We start from the raw sequence: 19,864 nt of genomic DNA on the forward strand, positions 1-19,864 counted from the left end.
CTCCCTCTCTCTCTCTCTCTCTCTCTCTCTTTCTCTCTTCGTTTATCCCCCGCAGATGGAGGTTGCCATTCTGTGTCTATATGTTCCTGTTCTACGCACAGACAGCGTGTTATGTTTTCCGTGGCTTCGCGATCGCCGTTTGATCGAGCCATCCATCTTAAGAAAGGATCTCTTTGACTCTTTGAGTTGCGATGCATTCCGTCATATATGAGATGAAATAACTTGGAGAATTAATCGTCTAGTTGGACAATATTTGTTTATATTTTATAATATCATAATAAATTATTATAATAAATGCATACATAAAATATAATCGACACACATATACAAATAGTCTATGTGAAAAATGCCTTGCAAAGTACTTACACTGTTTAATGAGCTTTCCACAATAAGCCATTACCTAAGTTCAAGTCTTAAAGGGAGCCTAAAGCCATTTCTATTATCGATTAATCATGATTTTTGTTTAACGATTACTTTTTTCTTTTTTACAGATTCAAAAATTCTTTTCTACGATTAACGTATACGCATTAATACGTGTCTGTGAGGTGGAGTTTATGCCGAGAACGACAAAAAATTTTTCTTAAGATTTCAATTTTTTGTTCTCTTTGTCGGAATAAATTCCATTTCACAGGCGCATATTAATGTGTATATTTTCGTGGAAAAGGATTTTTGAATCTATAAAAGAGGAAAAAAGTAATGGGTATACAAAAAATACGACTTTAATTTTGGAAAATCTTTTTTGTTAGGTCTTCGACAATTTCGCAAACTCAGGATTGTTTGTACATGTCATACGCTTTCGGGGAAGGTATCATTTGATACATACGACCTACAGAATTTCTGCAGAATCTTTCTAAGGGAATTGTAATCTGAGGTGACAGCTATGAGAGATGAAATAAAGTGAACTTTTAATTTTTTTCCTCGATTTTCTCGTCAAATTTAGTGTGACCAATGTTTTTTTATGCGTACTTTTATTGTGTAAAAAGATTTGGTGATCTATAAAGCCAATTCAGAGAAATTGGCAATTTGCAATTGTCAATAATTCTTGTTGATTTAGGATCCTCTTAAGCTGTAAGAAATTGACAAATCACAGTTGATTATTTTTCTCACATTTAACCATGATTGGTCAATTTCTTACGGCTTAAGACTTATTGTTAAAGCTTAGGTAATGATTTATTGTCGAAAACCCATAATATGTCTTACCGAATAAAGATATTAGAATATTTATGCCTGATATAAAATAAGGGATAGGCGACAGCAAAAACTAAGAATCATTTTGAACAAGTTCTTACAAATTTTATAAATTAATTACGTATTCCTATTTCTACGTATTAAAAAATAAAAACGAATGTTAATGTTTTACGGCCTTCCGGATCTACAAAGTATTTTATAAAGCCTTAAGCCGTAAGAAATTGATCAATTACAATCGAATGCGAGAAGAATAATTGATTATGATTCGTCCATTTCTTAAGGCTTAAAAACCTATTATAGATCCGAGCTTACGTGATCAATATTACTAATAAATTTCATTAATTTTGCATCGATAATTAACATATTGCACAGTATATCTAAGAAATGTTCAATATTGTAATTTTAACATTATTAATATGTTATTAATTAAATCTAAAATAGAATAATAATTCCATATCAAGGGTTTAATATGATAGCAATTATTAAAATATCAAACGCGTTATTAAAATGTCTGAAGAAAAATTAATGCGACAATAAGGAGCCCAATGTAAAGCGATCAATTACATGTGTAATAACGTACATTAGCAACGTACGATAATAGCAGAAACTCGACCGCATTGCATGCAAATGTAGGACATGGATGTCCATAGCCATTATTATTCGAATTTAAAATTGGCACTCAATATATGTATATGTATACATATAACAACATATATTTTATCGTATTAACGACATACATTTGTCAGTGGGTTATTTTAAAAACTCATTTTTTTCTTACAATAACGTTGATTGCAAGGAAAAATAAGAGTAGTTATAAATTAGATGAAAATAGTTTATTTATTTATAAGTGTAAAAATATATATGCAGATGTAATTTTATATGTATAATTTATATATACATTTATATTATCTATGTAGATATTTTGTGATCTACTTGAAGCAAATGCTTTGAGGCATTTAATTGACTAATCACAAGAAAGGCTGTTACTAAATATGATCAATAAAAAAAAAGAATATTTTGAAGTTTTATAATATTAAGTAGATCGCATCATAAAATAGTGTTATAACCTTTATCATAATATTCTGTATAAGCTTAAAGCCCACATAGCATACACAAAAACGTAAAGCAATAAGACGTAAGCAGTAAGCAAATTATTTAATCACAATAGAGATCGTAAGATCAGAAGCGAACAGATGAGTTAAACAGTATTTTTCATTAACGATTATAACAATTACTATTTACTTCAAAATAGTGACTGTTTAAATAACCCGGTTATTTAACGGTTATTTAAACAATCAGTTATATAAAAGATTATTTTTTTATATATCTTATATTTTATACTGAGAGAAAAATGTTTGGTATTTGTAACTATAATTACATATTATAGTTATTATAACTATAAAATAGTTGAAATTACTGTAAAAATAATTCAACTGGCTATAATTTTATAATAATTTCAACTATTTTATGGTTATAATAACTATAATTATAGTAATTTTAGGTTGCCAACTATATACATAATTACTATTACTATTGTTATAGCAGTAATAATCATAATTATAGTAATATGTAATTATAGTTACAAATACCAAACATTTTTCTTTCAGTAGTCACATTTTTTGGATTATTTCTCATTGTTTAAATCATTTAAGAAGTCTATTTCGAAATATATTTCATTATTTAAAATATTTGCAAACCAATAAATATAAAATGTAAAATTTTATGCATAAAGATTGATAACAACTTGATAATGAGTAAGGCCAATATTACATGCGTCCGTTTTTTGTCGTACGATGAATTTTTCAAGCGTGTTAATTGGCTGCAAACAGAGAGGATCTTGGATCTCTTTGTTCTATAGTCAATCAACAGGCTTGAAAAATTTGTCATACGATAAAAAACGGACGCGTGTAATATTGGTTTAATATAGCGACACAGTATCATCATACCAATAACGATACTGAACATCGGCATCTTTGATGTAGGTATTCTTAAGTCACATTATTGAATTTCTATTAAGCTTCTAATACGTCCGCCATATTCTTAAGTGTACAAACTAATACATGCATACTAAAAATTGCAGATTACAAAAAGTTCACTGTCGCTATTGAATATGATTATACCACAGCGACAATGAACTTTTGTAGTCTGCAATTTTTAATGCGCATATGTCGGTTATGTTTGTAGATTAGGAATATGGATGTATTAGAAGCTTACCAGAAATTTTTAATAAATTTAAGAACCTGTCCTATCATAACTCTATTGTGTACACTTCACAACATGACGGTGAATCATGTGACCTAAGAACACTTACATCAAAAATGCTGACGTTTAATGTCGCTACTATATGATTATACTGTGATTATATTGTGACAGTGCAGAGCCGACAACGCTTCTACTAGCAAAAAAGATAAATAGTAAGATTTTAAACATTATCATTTACCTTTTTTTTACTTATAAAATTTAAAATTTAAAAATAAAAGTTTTATTTAAGTCTGATAACGTTATTTTTCAAATTTGATAACGGTTACTAAAGTTATTTAGTATTTTCCAATAACCTTACTTAGTAACAAACGAAATAACGCCCATCACTAATAACGAATGCAATGTTACAGATCTACAGTGGCAGTAGCAGTAGTGAATAAGGCTGTATAAGAGTCAGAAATTGATCAATCACGGTCGAATGTGAGAAGAATAATTGACTGTGATTGGTCAATTTCTTACTCTTTTTTCTTACTAAGTGTATTATAAACGACGCATTATGCATAGTCTATAGCAGTAACAGTAGTTGATTAAGGAATAGGTGTAAAAATCGTCCAATCATAATTGATTATTTTTCTCACATTCAACTATGATTAGTCGATTTCTATGCCTACTCCTTAATCCACTATTGTTACTGCCCATTGTAGATCATGCATTACAGTTTTATCCATTACTACCACTGCCATTGTAAACTACGCATTACAATTTCCTTATTACTTATGCCTTTTACTTACTTTACGTTTTGTGTATGCCATGAACTTTATCTACTTTACACTACGTCATACATACAAGTACAGTTTCTATATGAAATAGGTATAAAAAAAATAGTGTGTCATAAAGAAAGAAATTAAAAAAATACAACTCGCAGAAAACTCAGAGAGCACAAAGTCGTCTAAAAGATGACTAAATTGTTATAAAGATATCTTTTAGTGAAAGAATATAGTTGACGAAAAAAGGTGACTAAAAGATGACAGATATAGAACTGCTTGTCATCTTATAGCCTTATTCATATGATAACTAAAAGATGACTTCTTTAGATATCGTTTAACCCTCTTCAAGACTTCTTTTAGTTTTTATATTTTGGCACATAATAATGTTTAATAATATCAAATTCCTAAATTAATTTTTCACAAAACGAAATAAAATTGCATGACTGACAATATACATCCCATTTCTGGGTCCTGCAATGTTTGCTGTGTCTTATGTGCAAGAACCACATTATCTTTCATTTATAGTCTCCCCTTTGGGAGACTTGATTTCAAAAAGTATTTTATTAGTGTTCATTAGAACACGAGTAAAATTTCTCATAATGCTGTACCTTTTTATTCCACCTTGTATGATTTTCAAAACGAAAAACTGAACTCCACCACGTCCGTCTGGTGACGATTCCGCGTACTACTAGCGAATAAGTAGTAAAAAGTATCAAAATAACGGAAAGATATCTTTCTCATATTGTCTTTTCGGCTATACGAAAAGAAATCTTTTTGCTTTGCAAAAATGACAACCATAGAAAGATGACGAAAATGATGTCGTATACATCTTTTCGTCTTGCTGAAAAGACAATTTAAAAACAATGTTTTTCGTCATCTTTTAAACATCTTTTCGCTTTGTCGAAAAGACAATTTAAAAAAGACCTCTTTTTATTATCTTTTAATATTTTGTGCTGAGAGGACATAGCGTATTTTTGAACTACTCGCGCATATGTCTCTTTCCTCTTACCCTCTTTATACTATTACTATCATAGACGAAGACTTCCTTATGGAGGATATATGGAGCTAGAGAATTTAAAAGTAGAAATCGGCCAAAGCCTGACATGATATTGTGAAACTGAAAATCACGTGATCTTGGAAATGCGCACTAATATATCAACGTGCAATTTCAATAAGAATTTTTACAGCAAGGTGTCGGTTACTCTTATTCTCATATTCGCTTTTCTCACTTTCACATCCGTTTCACAATAACATGACAGAATCAATCACGGATCAAATTGACATTGGCCGATTTCTACTTTTAGAATCATTAGTATGGAACTTTTCACATTCAGAGCTCCTATGGGTGTTGAATTCCACACCCAAAGTTCGGGGTATTTAAAAAAATATGTTAATTTTTAACAAATAAAAATTTTTAAGTGATTTAACAAACAGTGTTTATGACTAGGGTATATATGTATATGTAGAAATATGTATATTTCGCACATATAATACAACAAAAGAGATAAAATATTTGTATTATTTTGAAATTATCTCCCTCCCCCTCATTTGCTTACTCCATATCCAGAAAAAAAGTAAAAAGTCTCCGTCCCTGACTATTAAATAAAAAATGTTAAAAAGCATCCCAGCACAAAATACTAAAAGATGACAAAAAGAGGTCTTTTTTAAGTTATCTTTTCGAAAAGCGAAAAGATGTCTAAAAGACATGACGAAAAGACATTGTTTTTAGATTGTCTTTTTAGCGAGTATATGTCTATAAGGCATCTTTTAGTTTTGTCGGAAAGGTAACTTAAAAAAAACATCTTTTCGTTATCTTCCTATGGTTGTCATTTTCGCAAAGCAAAAAATCGACTAAAAGATATCTTTTCGTATTGCCGAAAAGACAACATGAAAAAGATATCTTTCCGTTATTTTGATACTTTTTATCACTTGTTACGTCTCAATGTTGTTATTGAGATTTTTTCTCCGTTTTTGAGTCAATGTATTTAAACAATTTACTCGGGGACTGGAGATTAAGTTGTGTAGTTAAGGATGCGATTCACTGGGAAGTATTGGATAATTTAAAGGAAAGAATTTAATTTAACCTTGAATCCGGTGCCAAAAAGATCGCGAAGTTTATAGGCGAATCTACGTGGATCGTGCTTTGGAATGGTTTTGTAACTAGGAAACGTGAGGTTGACCTCCAATTTATTTAGAGTATAGACAGGTTCGCGGGGTGAGTCTACCGGTTTGTCTTGGTCTAACAATTGCGCAAGTTTTTGAAAATAGGGGAAAGGATCTTAGTTCGAAATAAGGGCCGATTTAACTTGGAACCTCAATCTCTTTTCTCTTTGTCTTCGTCCGCCTTTGGTAGGCATGGAAGTAATGCAAAAAAGAATTATAATGTTCCGGAGAACTGTCGTAAACGAGGGCCACGCTATTGGCAGCGACAGTCGTAACAGCTCTCTGGATACGAGAAAATTATGAATTCTCCGAGGAAGTGCTGACAAACGGAGGCCACGCTATTGGCAGCGACAGTCGCAACGACTCCTCAGATATTCATATATATATATATATATATATATATATATATATATATATATATATATATTTGTATGAAGAATTAGAGATTAGAGATTTAGACGTTCCATCGATAGATTCGATTTGATATTATCGTTTATTAAAAAAAGATAAATGCGAAAACGAGGTTCTGATGAAGCGCGAGGATAGTTCTCACCTTGACTGTAACTGACTGACTGGCTGATTGATCGAAGCAGTGCGAGTCTGAGAGTGAGTCTAAGTCTAAGTCTGAGTACAAGAGTGAGTCTAAGTCTAAGAGTCTGAATCTGAGAGTGAGTTTAAGAGTTTGAGAGTAAGTTTAAGAGTTTGTGAATAAGTGTGCGTTTCTGTCTTCGACAGCTCCCTTTATATACTGAAAATGAGTATGGGAGTGTCCTTTCAGAACCAATCGACACTTCCCAAAATTTGGTAGAACCTATACTCGCGCTTTCTTTGAGATAAGGCAGCAAGGCTCCGCGTAAGCCCTACTCCCCACTCTACAAGTTTATTCTTAATAAGTAATAGTTGAATTTTAACAATTTGTTATAAAAATTCGGTTTTCCTTAATATCCTTTATGCGAGGCGAATTCACTACATTCATATATTTAAGATTAATTTAACTTTATTAGAAAAAGAAAAAGGGAAAAAAAAAAAAAAAGATATTCGTTCTCGCATTCAGGAAGATTTCTATTTTACTGCTAATACTTAATCGTTAAACGCTAATATAATATACGTTATTATTAATGTTAATGTATAATATGCTTTTATATTTGTTATTTTATAGGAGGGCTTCTTTGAGAAAGATCGTGTGATATTCTTAGACATTCTTTCTAGAATATTCTATAGATAATTTTTATGACGCATAAAAGTACATAACGTGATCTATCTGTTAGAGTTTGAATGTTCAAATAAAGAAACTGAATATAAAAGAGAAACGGAATTTCCGGTTTCGAAATAAAGATAAAATAGGGAAATCTAGCGATAAGATAAAAGTAAAGTATAAATTGTATACCTATGACGAATATATTATTCTATAAAGAATAAGGGGATTTTATTGGTATGTAACACACTCATTCGCGAGCAATATGCGAAATCACCACCAGATGGACGTGATGGAGTTTAGTTTCTTGTGTTCAGTTATCATACGAGACAGAATAAAAGGTATAACGTTATAAGAAATTTTACTCATGTTCTAATAAACACTAATCAAATATTTTTTTGTAATCAAGTCCCCAAAGGCGACTATGATAAAAGATAATGACTCTTGTACATAGGACACGACAAAAATTGCAGGAAATGGGTCATATATTGTCAGTCATGCAATTTTATTTCGTTTTGTGTAAAAATTTAAGAATTCGATCTTATTAAAGTTATATATATATTAAAACTAAAACAAGTATTAAAGGATAATTAAAAGATATCCAAAAAAATCATCCTTTAATTATCATATGGTTAAGACTATAAGATGACTAGCAGTGCGTCATCTGTCGTCTTTTAGTCATCTTTTCGTCGTCTATTCTTTCACTAAAAGATATCTTTATAACAATTTAGTCGTCTTTTAGTCACCTTTTAGATGACTTGTGCTCTCTGGGATTATATCAAATAATCAAAAATCCATCAATAAAAAAATAAATGTACTACTTATACTAGTCATATTCTGGTTCTACCGCAAGATTTAATTCGCGTCATAGAAGCTAAATCGTCGCGTAGAAACAGCGAAGGGTGCGTCGGATCGCGCGCGGTTATTTGTGTGTAGGTGAAGGATGGAAACGTAAGGAGGAGAAGAGGGGATGAAAGGGGACGTCAGAGTACTCGGGGTGATCGATCGTTTGCGATAGCATCGTGGCCGAAGGTTGCCGTTGCACGATCGGCTGCGGCGAACGGGCGACTTTGTGCGCGCGCGCGCGCGGATGCATCGCGTCGGTCGGGCGGGTACCAGTCTGGCCTATGGGCGGATAGATGGGAATGACCAAGGATGTTAAAATGGCGCCTGACTCCGACCATCGAGCCCGCCTATTTAGTAACGCGCAGCTGCAACCAGCTGTAGCTCCGCCCGCCGCGTGCGCAAACAATGCGACGATGTGACGCGCAACTTTCTCGCGTCCGTCGCTATGTAGATATCTCCCAATATCTTCAAGAAGTGCGTTTAATTCAGCAATGTCAATGTTATTTCACTCATATTTATGTGCCACATAAGTTTTGATCTAAAACTTAACTAGCAAATTCTTTGTTTTCAAATACGTAACCTCAAATTTATAAAGAGAAAAAAATTAAAAACTTATTTTCCTCGTTAAATATTATACATAATGTACTCCGTCAATTTCTATAGTATTTCGATAGTGTATTTCGATAGTGTTTATAAACTCAGCTAGACATTATAACAGTTCAAATATACTATTTGTAAAATAGAAGTGATTAAAAGAGATGAGAGTACATGTGTTAACGAATCAGTTGGATACATTATCGTAAATATACAGGTTATGAATTTAATTTAGGCGCGAAAACTTGCATTAGCTCTGCGAGCTCGGTTGAATCCGGAGTAGATCGAACAGCTCGATTGGCTCTAGAAATGTTAATATCGAACGCAGATAAGATGACATGTAACAGAAAGATACGAGTTGTCGAACGATTTTCGAGGTGAAATAGCAAACGGATGTCTCTGATTTGAAAACCAAACATTCTCAAGAACATCGAATCCCTCTCGATTTGAGATTACGCAGTATTTCCGTGTATCTATATTGGAAGTTAAGATTCGATATTATAATAATATAATATGACTCAAGTAATGAAATTAAATAATAGTATATCAAGAAGGGCTACGAACCAAAATAACAAATTTAATGTATACTCGCCAATTAAAAGGTTGCAACAATTTTTTCTATGGTTTTTGGAATGCAGCCTATATACTCACTGAGCGATTGGTCTTTACCTACGGATCCATAAGTAAGAACTAATCGCTCGGTGAGCAGACTGCATTCCGAAACCCATTAAAAAAAAAATGTTGCAACCTTTTAGTCAATAAGTGTACGTACTGATGCAAAAATACAAATAAATAGATTACATCAAAATGATATTTCGACTCTGAAGGTCGATTCTGTATCTTCAAACAAAATGAAAATTACACAAGTGAGCAAATTACTAGATGTTGACCAATGAAATTATTAGTATTCTAGTAAATTCGCTTACTTTTGTAATTTTCACTTCGGGGTCAATTCTGTAATTCGATTGAGATTACTCACTTTTCGTACTTTCATTTCACGTGAGTTTGTCCGTGTGATTCTGTAACAACGAAGTGAAAATACGAAATCACTAGATTTGCCGGTGTGGGGAAAAACGTAAAAATGTGAAGTGAAACATAGTCCGCGGTCCGATTCACGCTTAAAAATCATTTCATTCTTGTTGTTTGTTAAATGTTAAACGAAAACAAACGATGTTCAGCATAAATTGAATCGCGACCATAAAGTTCAATTTATTCCTAATTTTTTTCCAATTCTACAATAGAATTGAAAACGGATGAGGAATAAATCGAACTTCGATTAAAAGTGATTAAAAGTAACTGTGAATTATGAAACTAGGCCTAAACGATTTTCTGCCATTATTTACAAAGTCAATGAAAATGAATATCTCTGAGCATTCTTCGTATAATTCTCAAAGGTGCCTCTTTATCCTTTTCATTCAGTAACAAAATTGCTACAGTAACAAATTGCTGTATATTGCCATTTGTTTTTATTTTCGTCTTTGGACTGTGCAAAATTATATTGTATATTTAACCTTAAAACTGTCAATTCAGTCGATTCAGTCGGCTGTGGTTTCTCTCTCGCTCTATTTCTCAGCTTTTCTTTCTCGGAAATTTCTTGTCGAACGAACCCTTCTGAGATTGCTCGCAATTACATTATGAAAGTTAAGGAACCACGTGATGTGAGATGGCTCACATTTTCATCATGATAAAAGTTAGAGAATCAATAACCTCGTTTGAAGATACAGAATCGATCCCCAGATCGGACCATTATCAATATTAAATATATAGTATATAAAATGATTGAAGTGCAAAGGCAAAATAACAAATATTACTTATTTAAAAATTCGATGGCAAGAATAGATGACCAAAGAATTAGATTAGATATTTAGGCCATAAATCCATTCCTAAAATCGCTGAGTACAAGTATGAGAGTGAAATATCGCTGATAATGCCATTAAGTTAGTTTACTATTAGTTTGTTCACATTTCTTGTACTTTTTCCACTTAGCATCTTCGCTTTCTCTCTTTAATGTTCATATTAGGTCATCTAAAAAGTATCCGCGGTACTTTGTCACTAGATATATGACCATCAATACACATCTAGTGACAAAAAATCGCGGATACTTTTTAGATGACCCAATATATGTATATGCATATATATTTATTTCTTTTAAGTACAAAAATTTTTGGAGATTTCAAGCAATGCGAACAGACTTATGAATAGCTGCGTTCAGCAGAGAAAGCAGCTTTGCAACCGTTGTAAAATTTTTAGATATGATTGGTTATACATTTAGATCCAGTGAGGAACTAAAGGAAGACCAATCATATTAAAGAATTTTATAACAGTTTCAAAGCTGCTTTTTCTGCTGAACGCAGTCATTACAATAATTTAGATTTATAAAGAACCAAAAGCAAGAACCAATCGTATTGAAGAATTTTACGACAGTTAGTTGCATTATGAAGCTTGATTTGTCATTTGTCACAATTATCCCTCTTTCCAATGCACAATCGTAATGTAAGGTTTGTCGCGTCGCATACGCCACATGCTTCAACATGTTCCTATATGCCTTTGAGTGAATAGGAACTATGATTGGAGAAAGTAGGAGTATGTTGGAGCATGCGACGCGACAAACCTATAATGTTAAAAGACTTTGGCACAAAATCTGATATGCAGTTTTCACGATTTCATATATTGTACTGAAAAGTACCCATACCCATAAATACCCATGTTTTAAAATTATAGCATAATTGCCTATTTTTAATGGAATTTTTTCAATTTATTTTATTTAAGTCAGCATAATGCTGTTTGCAGCAGCTTTAATTTGTTTTAATAATATTTACTTGAGCAATTGAGTAAATTAGTAAATATATAATCCCTTTATTTAGAATAATAAAAAGGAGAGGAAGATAAATATCGTTCTTAATTTATAGGCTAAATTTGTGGCAAACAGTTTAAAGTAACACCGAAATATCAAAGAATTCAAAAGGGTTTTCAATAGACGAAGGATTAATGAGTATTCGTCAATAATAAAATCAATTTTATTAATTATTTTCAGGTGCATTTACACAATTTTGTGAAAAATATAAACAATTATCCTGAATAAAACGGATTATAATTATAATATATAATAAGAAATTATGATTCAAGATATTATTTTTTTTTTAATAATATAATACTATTATTAATTGTGATCGCTAAATTTAAAGATAGATTTCAAAGAAAGGATCATTTTACGAACAATTAAGAGATAAATCACAAAAAATAACTCTGAAAAATAGGTTTTGCAAGAAAGATCGTTCTGCGATTATCTACTGATCTAGTAATATATTGTAGTGCTTTTTTATTTTATTACTTTTAAATAATTGAAATGAGGTAGTACTAATTGTAACAAAGCGATGACTATTTTATTATGAGTTAGAATAACCTTTTGCCTACAAAATTATATGTATTTACAAGACGAAAATTGAACATTAACCTCTAAGAGTTCCTAAATCTTTATTCTTTGAATATAGATGATAAATTTTCTAATCCTTTTTTTACAGCCTATACTTTAACAATTTCATTTTTTAGATTTTGACGAACAATCAAATTATAAAATGATAATGAGATTAAATTATATCGGTAATTATTTTTTGTTTTGTTAAAGGGATATGGAGTTTGATATGGAAGATAATGTGGAATATTCAAAATCATGCAAGACATACACATCTTCCTTTAAGAAACTTTAATGTATAATAATGTATTTTACTCTTGAAGTCATTTAGATATATATATATTTAGTAAATTAAAGGGGATAATTTAGCAACACATCCTGCCGAGCTAACTCGAGCAACATAGGATCATCGAAGAACTTGTTGATGGATACGTCCTCGGATAGTCCCTTGCGTCTTCGCGTTTTCAGCATAAATTCTCTGGCCAAATGGGTGGCTGGTTGTGGTTCTAACGGTCTCATGTTAATGCTTTTATCCAGAGGATCTCCAGGTACAATCTGCCAATGATGAAAAACAGATTGGCAAAACGCTTGGCCTTGAGTGTGCGTTCGTAAATCCGTTTCGAAGCCAAAACTGTCGATCGCTGGTATGAAGGCTTTGATTATATACAAAGGACTGCCTGGGACTGGGGCATCTTGCGTTACGTGACCTCGCCGTTTCGCCAGAACAGTATAAACAGCGGACACGCAATCTGCGGGTGCTTGTACCTCGACAAACAGATATGGTTCCATCAATCGTGGAGTCGCCATGAGAAAAGCTGAATATGCAACACGTCGAGCAGTAGGAATGATTTGACCACCTGAAAGCGAAATTAATATGTACAAATTGTAGAAATTGTAGTTTTCCCTTGTAAAGCTTTCAATTTAGCTTCTAGCATGGTTAACTTTTTTATAAAATATACTTGTAATTATACATAAATACTTCAAGTATTTTCTGAAAAAAGTAAATTTAAGATCATAAATATAAACTTTTTTTTTTTTAAGAATTCTTCCTTATAAATTTTATAAAATAGAGTAAAGTATATAATGACTGACCATTTAAGTGCTGAAAGTTAATATAATCACTGTAATCATTATTGAAATTATTTGAAATTTGAATTTGATGCAAAGCAAAAGTTAAATAAGGTTTCGAAGAATATATCAAATAATATTATATGAATATATACAAAAATTTTGAATAACCATGTTTTTCATTTTTTCTAACAGTAGAAACTTGTATTAAAATGATAGTTATTGACCACAAGTTTTACAGTTATTAAGCAAAAAAATGACAGTAATTGACCATTATGTAATATGAAAACCATCAAAATGAAGAAAAAAAATTCAGAAAATGAGAAAATAAATTTAATGAAATTCCATACGACAAGGACCCATTGTTATTTTGATGCTCAATGGTTTATCTTTTCTAAATTTAAGCATTGATTTACGCCATATATTCACTCTATTTTATATTTTTCAAAATTTAATATGTTTTTAAACAAGAGTTACATGTGCATTTTATATAATTGCGTCTTTATTTTTTTTTAAGTAAAACATTTATGATTATATTAAACTTTTTCGATTTATTTTTTTATTTTTATTTTTTGTACATTCTCGATATATCTTTTATATTATATGTTGATTTATAAATTAAAATTGTATATTATATGTTATATATATTATATGCTAATTACCTCCTCTATGCAATGGCTCTTGCGCAATGACTGCATCAAGGATTTTGAATTTCACATTCCGAATAGGTTCTTCACATAACGGACCTTCACGAGTTCCCCATTGGAAGCCTTGAATGATAGCATCGCGGGCACTGTTCAATAATGTTTTATCTACTTCAGAAGGCAATGTGTCATCCACCAAAATGTTAGGTCCTGTAGAGTCAGGACCAAATGCCCATATACTTCGCGCTGCTAATAAATCCCAATCGTATTTAGTTTGGAAAAATTCTCCTAGTCTCTTTCTAGAGGAAAAAAAAAGTTAATAATATTTTCTCAGTCTTTTTATTAATTTTCACACATAGACACAATATGTAGTATAATAATGTTAAATATATTCAAGCATATCGATTTCTTACTTGTATGTGATTACTTACTTGTTCCATGTAATACGGACATGTTCGGCTTCTATGTCTTCAGCAAGACCCCTTTCAAGCGGTTCCGCTATCATCGTCAATTTATTTCGTTTATTTGGTGTTTCAGCAAAGCATTTGAGAGAACTGGTTTCTACGACGGTTTCTGCGAAGGCAACTACCGGATCGGCTACCTTTATATCAATCTCAGAATACATACGACGTAGATCATGCATTGCACAGTCGAGATAAAGTTCACCAGTTCCTAGCACAACGTGCTCGCCACTTTCCTCCACTCGCGTGCCCAGCAGCGGATAGCTCTTATTTACTTTTCGCAAACCATCCAACATCTTTGGTAACTCGGATGGATTCACCGGTTCGACGGCAATTTTGATAACGCTTTGTGTATTAAACTTGAGCGGTCGAAAGATATGCAACTCTTCAGAGTTGTTAAGATCCGTGATGGTGCTAGTTTTTACGATCGGCCGATCAATACCTTCTATGAGAACCCAATTACCTGCAGGCACGCGACTTAACTCAATTGAGTAACGCGCCTCGCTAATCCACAATCTGCCTACTGTCAGAACACGCGAATCTTCTTCGTCTGTGCGTGAATACGCTTCACCTAATACGCGAACACGTTGTCCTGCTTCCAATGTACCAGACATTACTCTACCAAGAACTACAAATAAGGTGCAATCTTCAGTTGGATACATTTTTGTACTATGGATCATCAATCTCCCCTACAAAAAAAATTTTTATAAAATATATCTGTAACATATTATATTAAAATAAGTAAAGTTTGTAATATTAAATGAATTTCTAAGTCTTAATATGAGATTTTGAAATTAGTTTCTCCAATTTATCATAAAGCTCTCTCTAATGGAATATAAAGTTAAAATTTTTCGTTTCTCATTAATAAAATTTTTCGTTTCTCATTACAATTGATGTTATTGATATAATTATATTAATTAAACGCTAATGATATTGAAATTAAAATACTAACGTCAGGATCACAATTAATCATATCCTGCGCAAGAGGCGAATCTATTGGACCAGTATAGACATGCTGTACTTTAGTGGGTGCATGTGCTTGTGGGCTAGGTACATGAGTGACACACATGTCCACTAATCCACACATATCGCCTAAGAATCGTGTACAAACAAGTCTCAGTAACGGTCGTATATTCATCTTCATTTCCTCGGATGTTAATCGTATACCAAGTTCGTCCAGAACTACACATGAAATAAGTATATATATATATATATATATATATATATATATAAAATAATTATCCTTCACTATAAGGATTATGAAAATAAAAAAAGAGAAATTTACCATCAGGTAATGTTGTATCTACATCACCGACGACTTGCGCAAATATCTTATACAGAGGTTCCAAGATAAACTCAATAAAACTTCGCTGTGCAGTATTATGAGGTGGTTTCTTGGTAAACTTCCGTGTCTTAGGATTAAAATAAATATCACCCCAGAGCCGTTTGGCAAATTCGTTGGCATTGAGTCCAGGATAGTTCCTAGCATAGAGTGCGGCAAACGATTTCAAAGTGAAGCATACATTATATTCAGAACTAGCAAAACAAACATTTCCTACAGCAGGTGACACAAAGCCAGAATTTTCAGTGTCCGAAGAATATAGTGCTATTAATCCGTTGATTTCTTCAATAATATGCCGCAGTTTGTAGTAAGCATCCAAGGGTGGTAGTTTTAATTCCAATACCAAACGATCTATCTTATTTATGCAAACTGTCAAAGCAAGCTTTTCTTGAATTGCATGCTTCAGCAGGCGTTCAGTGTTCAGCATCACTCCTTCTGCTGCGTCAACAATTAATATCGCACCATCGGACAGTCTGATTGCAGCTGTTGCTTCGTCAGAAAAATTCACATGGCCGGATGTATCAAATATGTTTAAAAGATATGATTTAGATTTAACATCTTGTAACAAGAGAGTGACAGGAGTAGCTTTTGTGGAGACACCTCTTTGTTGCTCGGTAAATAATGTATCCGTATATCTAATAGCATATATAAATAAAGATTATATTTTTTTTAAATAATTGATTTAACAAAAGTTTAATAAAAATGCTTTATAACAATACCTCAGTGGTTTCTCGTCGGTTATACTGTGTAAATAAGGATGCGTTTGTTGTACCAAACAATCGACCAAAGTAGTTTTGCCATGATGAAGATGTCCCAGCAAAACTACATTTCTAATAAGATGTGGTGCATCCATCATATCTGCTAAAAATTCAATGCTATATGTAGTTTCAGGCAGCTGTTGTTGTTTTATTTGAAACTTTGCTTTTCTAGTAGGTGCTATTAATGGTTTATCTAGTGGTTGGGCATCTTCCTCTTGTACAAGCGTTTCTACCTAAAAATATTTATAAAATATATAATCTAATGCTTGAAATTATTATAAATTATTATAAATTATTATATAAATAAAAGCCTAATACACACACATACACAAGTATTCCAGAAAACAATAAAATAATAGAAATATAAGTATCTTAATTGGAGCCACGAAATATAATTACAATTATAATTTTATATGTATATATATATATATATATATATATATATATATATATACATACTAAAAGAATTATATCAATATTTCAGTTTTAAATAATAAAAATTAATTAGTAGCTTTATTATACCTCAGGTCCATACACTTCTAATGCACTAGGATAATATCGTTTATCTTCATGCAATACAACTGCCATAGAAGATCCTTGTTCCACTTGTTCTCGTGATTCATCCTTGTCTTCTTCCATTTCTTCATCCGATCGTTCTCTATCCTCGGTGTCATCACCAACATTACCATATTCATTTTCATCTTCACTTTCTGATGCCAAATCAGGACCAATATAATTTCCAAATTCATCATATAAATCCGCATCCATGTTGATATTTACATAAACTTGGTTTCAGTATCTCTCTATAAAAAAGAATATTTCCTATAATACTTGATTTAAACTTTTCAAACTTATTTTTTTCGTTTCAATTTTTATAAAAGTTCTATTAAACATCTTTTCGTAAATGTATGAAATGTAACATAACCTAAGAAATAAGTTAAAATTATGTATTTCATGTAAATTCACATTTGATATGCATAATTGTTTTCTATATTTTATATTATTATTATTAATATACACATTTACAAAATGATAAACATTAATACATTCAATTATACGTGATTTATTTCACCCGGTATAAACTGACATGCATACATTCTACAATTCAACGGGCATTCAAGTTGACAAAGCGGCTAGCCTGCTTGTCGAGCAAATAAGCATAATTGGTTGCTACTTATAGATCTAATCTAACCAATCATATTCAATCTCGTAAGCATGCCCAGCCGCTTTGCAACAATTGAGTAAGCTCGCTGCTATTGGCTGCGTTCAGCAGAACGTTTATTTTGCAACTGTTGGAAGTTTTCTTCGCTTTGATTGGGTTACGCTTTTAGATCAAGAAGAATGGTCTTATCTCAGCAGACAATCATAAAATGGTTGCAAAACTGTTGTGTTCTGCTGAACGCAGCCATTGATGTATTCTTCCAGATTTAAAATGCTGATTGGATGATTTAAAAAAATACTACACAATAACAGCAAGCGCTCACTCAACTATTGAATCCGCTGAATGTGCCCAATAGATGCATTCAGTACTACAATTGCTCACTGAGTTTTTGCATCTAAAATATAGACCAAACAGATATAAGAGCTCATTAAGCTCAGTGAGCATTTAATGAGCTCTTATATCTGTTTGGTCTATATTTTTAGTTCTAATGGAATATGCTAATTAGATGCAAGAGCTCACCGAACAGTTGTAATACTGAATATACCCAATGTATGGAATGGTACAAAATTGTCGGAATTGTGAGAATTTGTGCGAAGAAATCAAAGGGCCGATTTCATCAACTCCGATTAAGCTAATCGATTAAATTTCAGTATTGTCAATTCAAGACTTGAAAACATCCTTTTCTAGCGGACCGCCGAATACTCACGTGCGTATAACTTTTTCGTGATTGAAAAAATTTGTGGCTAATAAGGATCCATGCTATTATTATCACATCGTTCTTTACAGCTGCCAGATAATTAGAGTTTTGTAGATTATATTTGATGAATGTCTATACCAGTCACAGAAAAGTTGCAATATCTTTTTTTCGATGAGTTACAAAATGCAGCTTGCTCACCGAGCGATTGGTTCTTATTTATAGATCCATGAGCAAGAACCAATCACTCGGAGAGCAAGCTGCGTTCCAAAACTCATCAAAGAAAAAGTGTTGCAACTTTTCTGTAACCGATTGTACTCGCATACACACGCATGTGTGATTCTGGTCTGCATGAATTCGTTTCCTTATGTGTGGAAAAATGCAGAAGCGTAATTTATGCAAGCCAATAATATAACTGTTCCCATAAATACAACAGAAAGATCTCTTGTGATTAACACACGCCAATTACGCTTCTGCGAATTCCACTCCATGGAACATAAGAAAAGACATGTTAGCGGAGCGCAATTAACGGAATACTTGCGACTGGACGGACATCGTTCCTCTAATTCCGCATTGCGCATACGTTCCATACCATGAGTTCGTGCCATAAGAGTGCCTACCCATGTAGCAGAATAGCGTAAAGGTGTAAACAATTGATGACAAATATCAGGGCACTTCTCGCCTCGAATCCAGACCTGGGGGTTTATTACAATTCTTTAGACGAAGTGAAAATTACAAAAATGAGCAAACTCACTAGGTGTTAACCAATGAAGTTATAAATATTCTAGTAAATTCGATCACTTTCGTAATTTTCACCTCATTTCAAGAATCGTAATCGCGAACATGAGATACAGATTTCTAAAGCCATCTATTGGAAAAATAATGGATTTCTTTTTACTACATCTAATATAATATATACGCTTATGGAAAATCATAGAAATGTCAATATCTCCTAAATTATCGTGTTTTGAAATTATTTTTGCTATTATACATAAATTGAAGGAATATAGGAGTATAATTTATTAAAATTAGTATAATTTATTAAAATTTATACGTTATCTATAATGTTCCTTCTCTTAATTATATATGTTGAGCGGTCGAAATTTCCCAGAAAGTATTTTCGATCGCTAGAAACAAGCGACCATAGAGATAGACTCTGGAGGACTAGATTCGCTGTTTCGCTCGACGAGCTCAGCTCGGCGTGCGGAGCCTCACCGATTACAATCGGAGCTTCTATCCTTTTCTGTTTTTTCTCTGTACTTCTGTTTCGATAATTCATTCTGCAATTCAAGAATGTGATTTCTGGTTTGGCATCATCGCCGATGCGACAAGGGCGCACGATTTCTTTTCTAAACAACGATCCTGATA

General features: G+C 32.3%; 1 protein-coding gene across 4 annotated transcripts; it reads right to left on the reverse strand.

Moving 5' to 3' along the window:
- Nucleotides 1-12,643: 12,643 nt before the first annotated feature.
- Nucleotides 12,644-17,836, reverse strand: LOC105151243 (116 kDa U5 small nuclear ribonucleoprotein component). 4 transcript variants are annotated; one of them, XM_011064835.2, is made up of 8 exons: nucleotides 17,736-17,836; nucleotides 17,163-17,443; nucleotides 16,602-16,873; nucleotides 15,826-16,517; nucleotides 15,493-15,722; nucleotides 14,511-15,229; nucleotides 14,098-14,378; nucleotides 12,644-13,224 (listed from the first exon to the last, which is right to left on the reverse strand). In XM_011064835.2, the coding sequence occupies exons 2-8, from the start codon at nucleotides 17,406-17,408 to the stop codon at nucleotides 12,719-12,721; spliced, it is 2,946 nt and encodes a 981-aa protein (XP_011063137.1). In that variant the 5' UTR covers nucleotides 17,409-17,443; nucleotides 17,736-17,836; the 3' UTR covers nucleotides 12,644-12,718. The 4 variants fall into 4 exon arrangements, with proteins under 4 accessions (XP_011063137.1, XP_011063136.1, XP_087270017.1 ...); XM_011064834.2 differs by having other exon boundaries at nucleotides 17,687-17,802; XM_087413891.1 differs by having other exon boundaries at nucleotides 17,607-17,776.
- Between the last annotated feature and the right edge of the window lie 2,028 nt (nucleotides 17,837-19,864).

This window comes from Acromyrmex echinatior, chromosome 15 (genome assembly GCF_024713525.1).
Source record: "Acromyrmex echinatior isolate Ae372 chromosome 15, ASM2471352v2, whole genome shotgun sequence".
NCBI lineage: Eukaryota > Metazoa > Arthropoda > Insecta > Hymenoptera > Formicidae > Acromyrmex > Acromyrmex echinatior.

Excerpts from the sequence above, each read along its gene's own strand:
- LOC105151243 (XM_011064835.2), bottom strand. The coding sequence starts at position 17,408 with ATGGATGCGGATTTATATGATGAATTTGGAAATTATATTGGTCCTGAT. Across the intron at positions 16,518-16,601 it reads ACCGACGAGAAACCACTGAG|ATATACGGATACATTATTTA; the intron begins GTATTGTTATAA and ends ATATGCTATTAG. Across the intron at positions 15,230-15,492 it reads TGATTAATTGTGATCCTGAC|GGGAGATTGATGATCCATAG; the intron begins GTTAGTATTTTA and ends TTTTTTTTGTAG.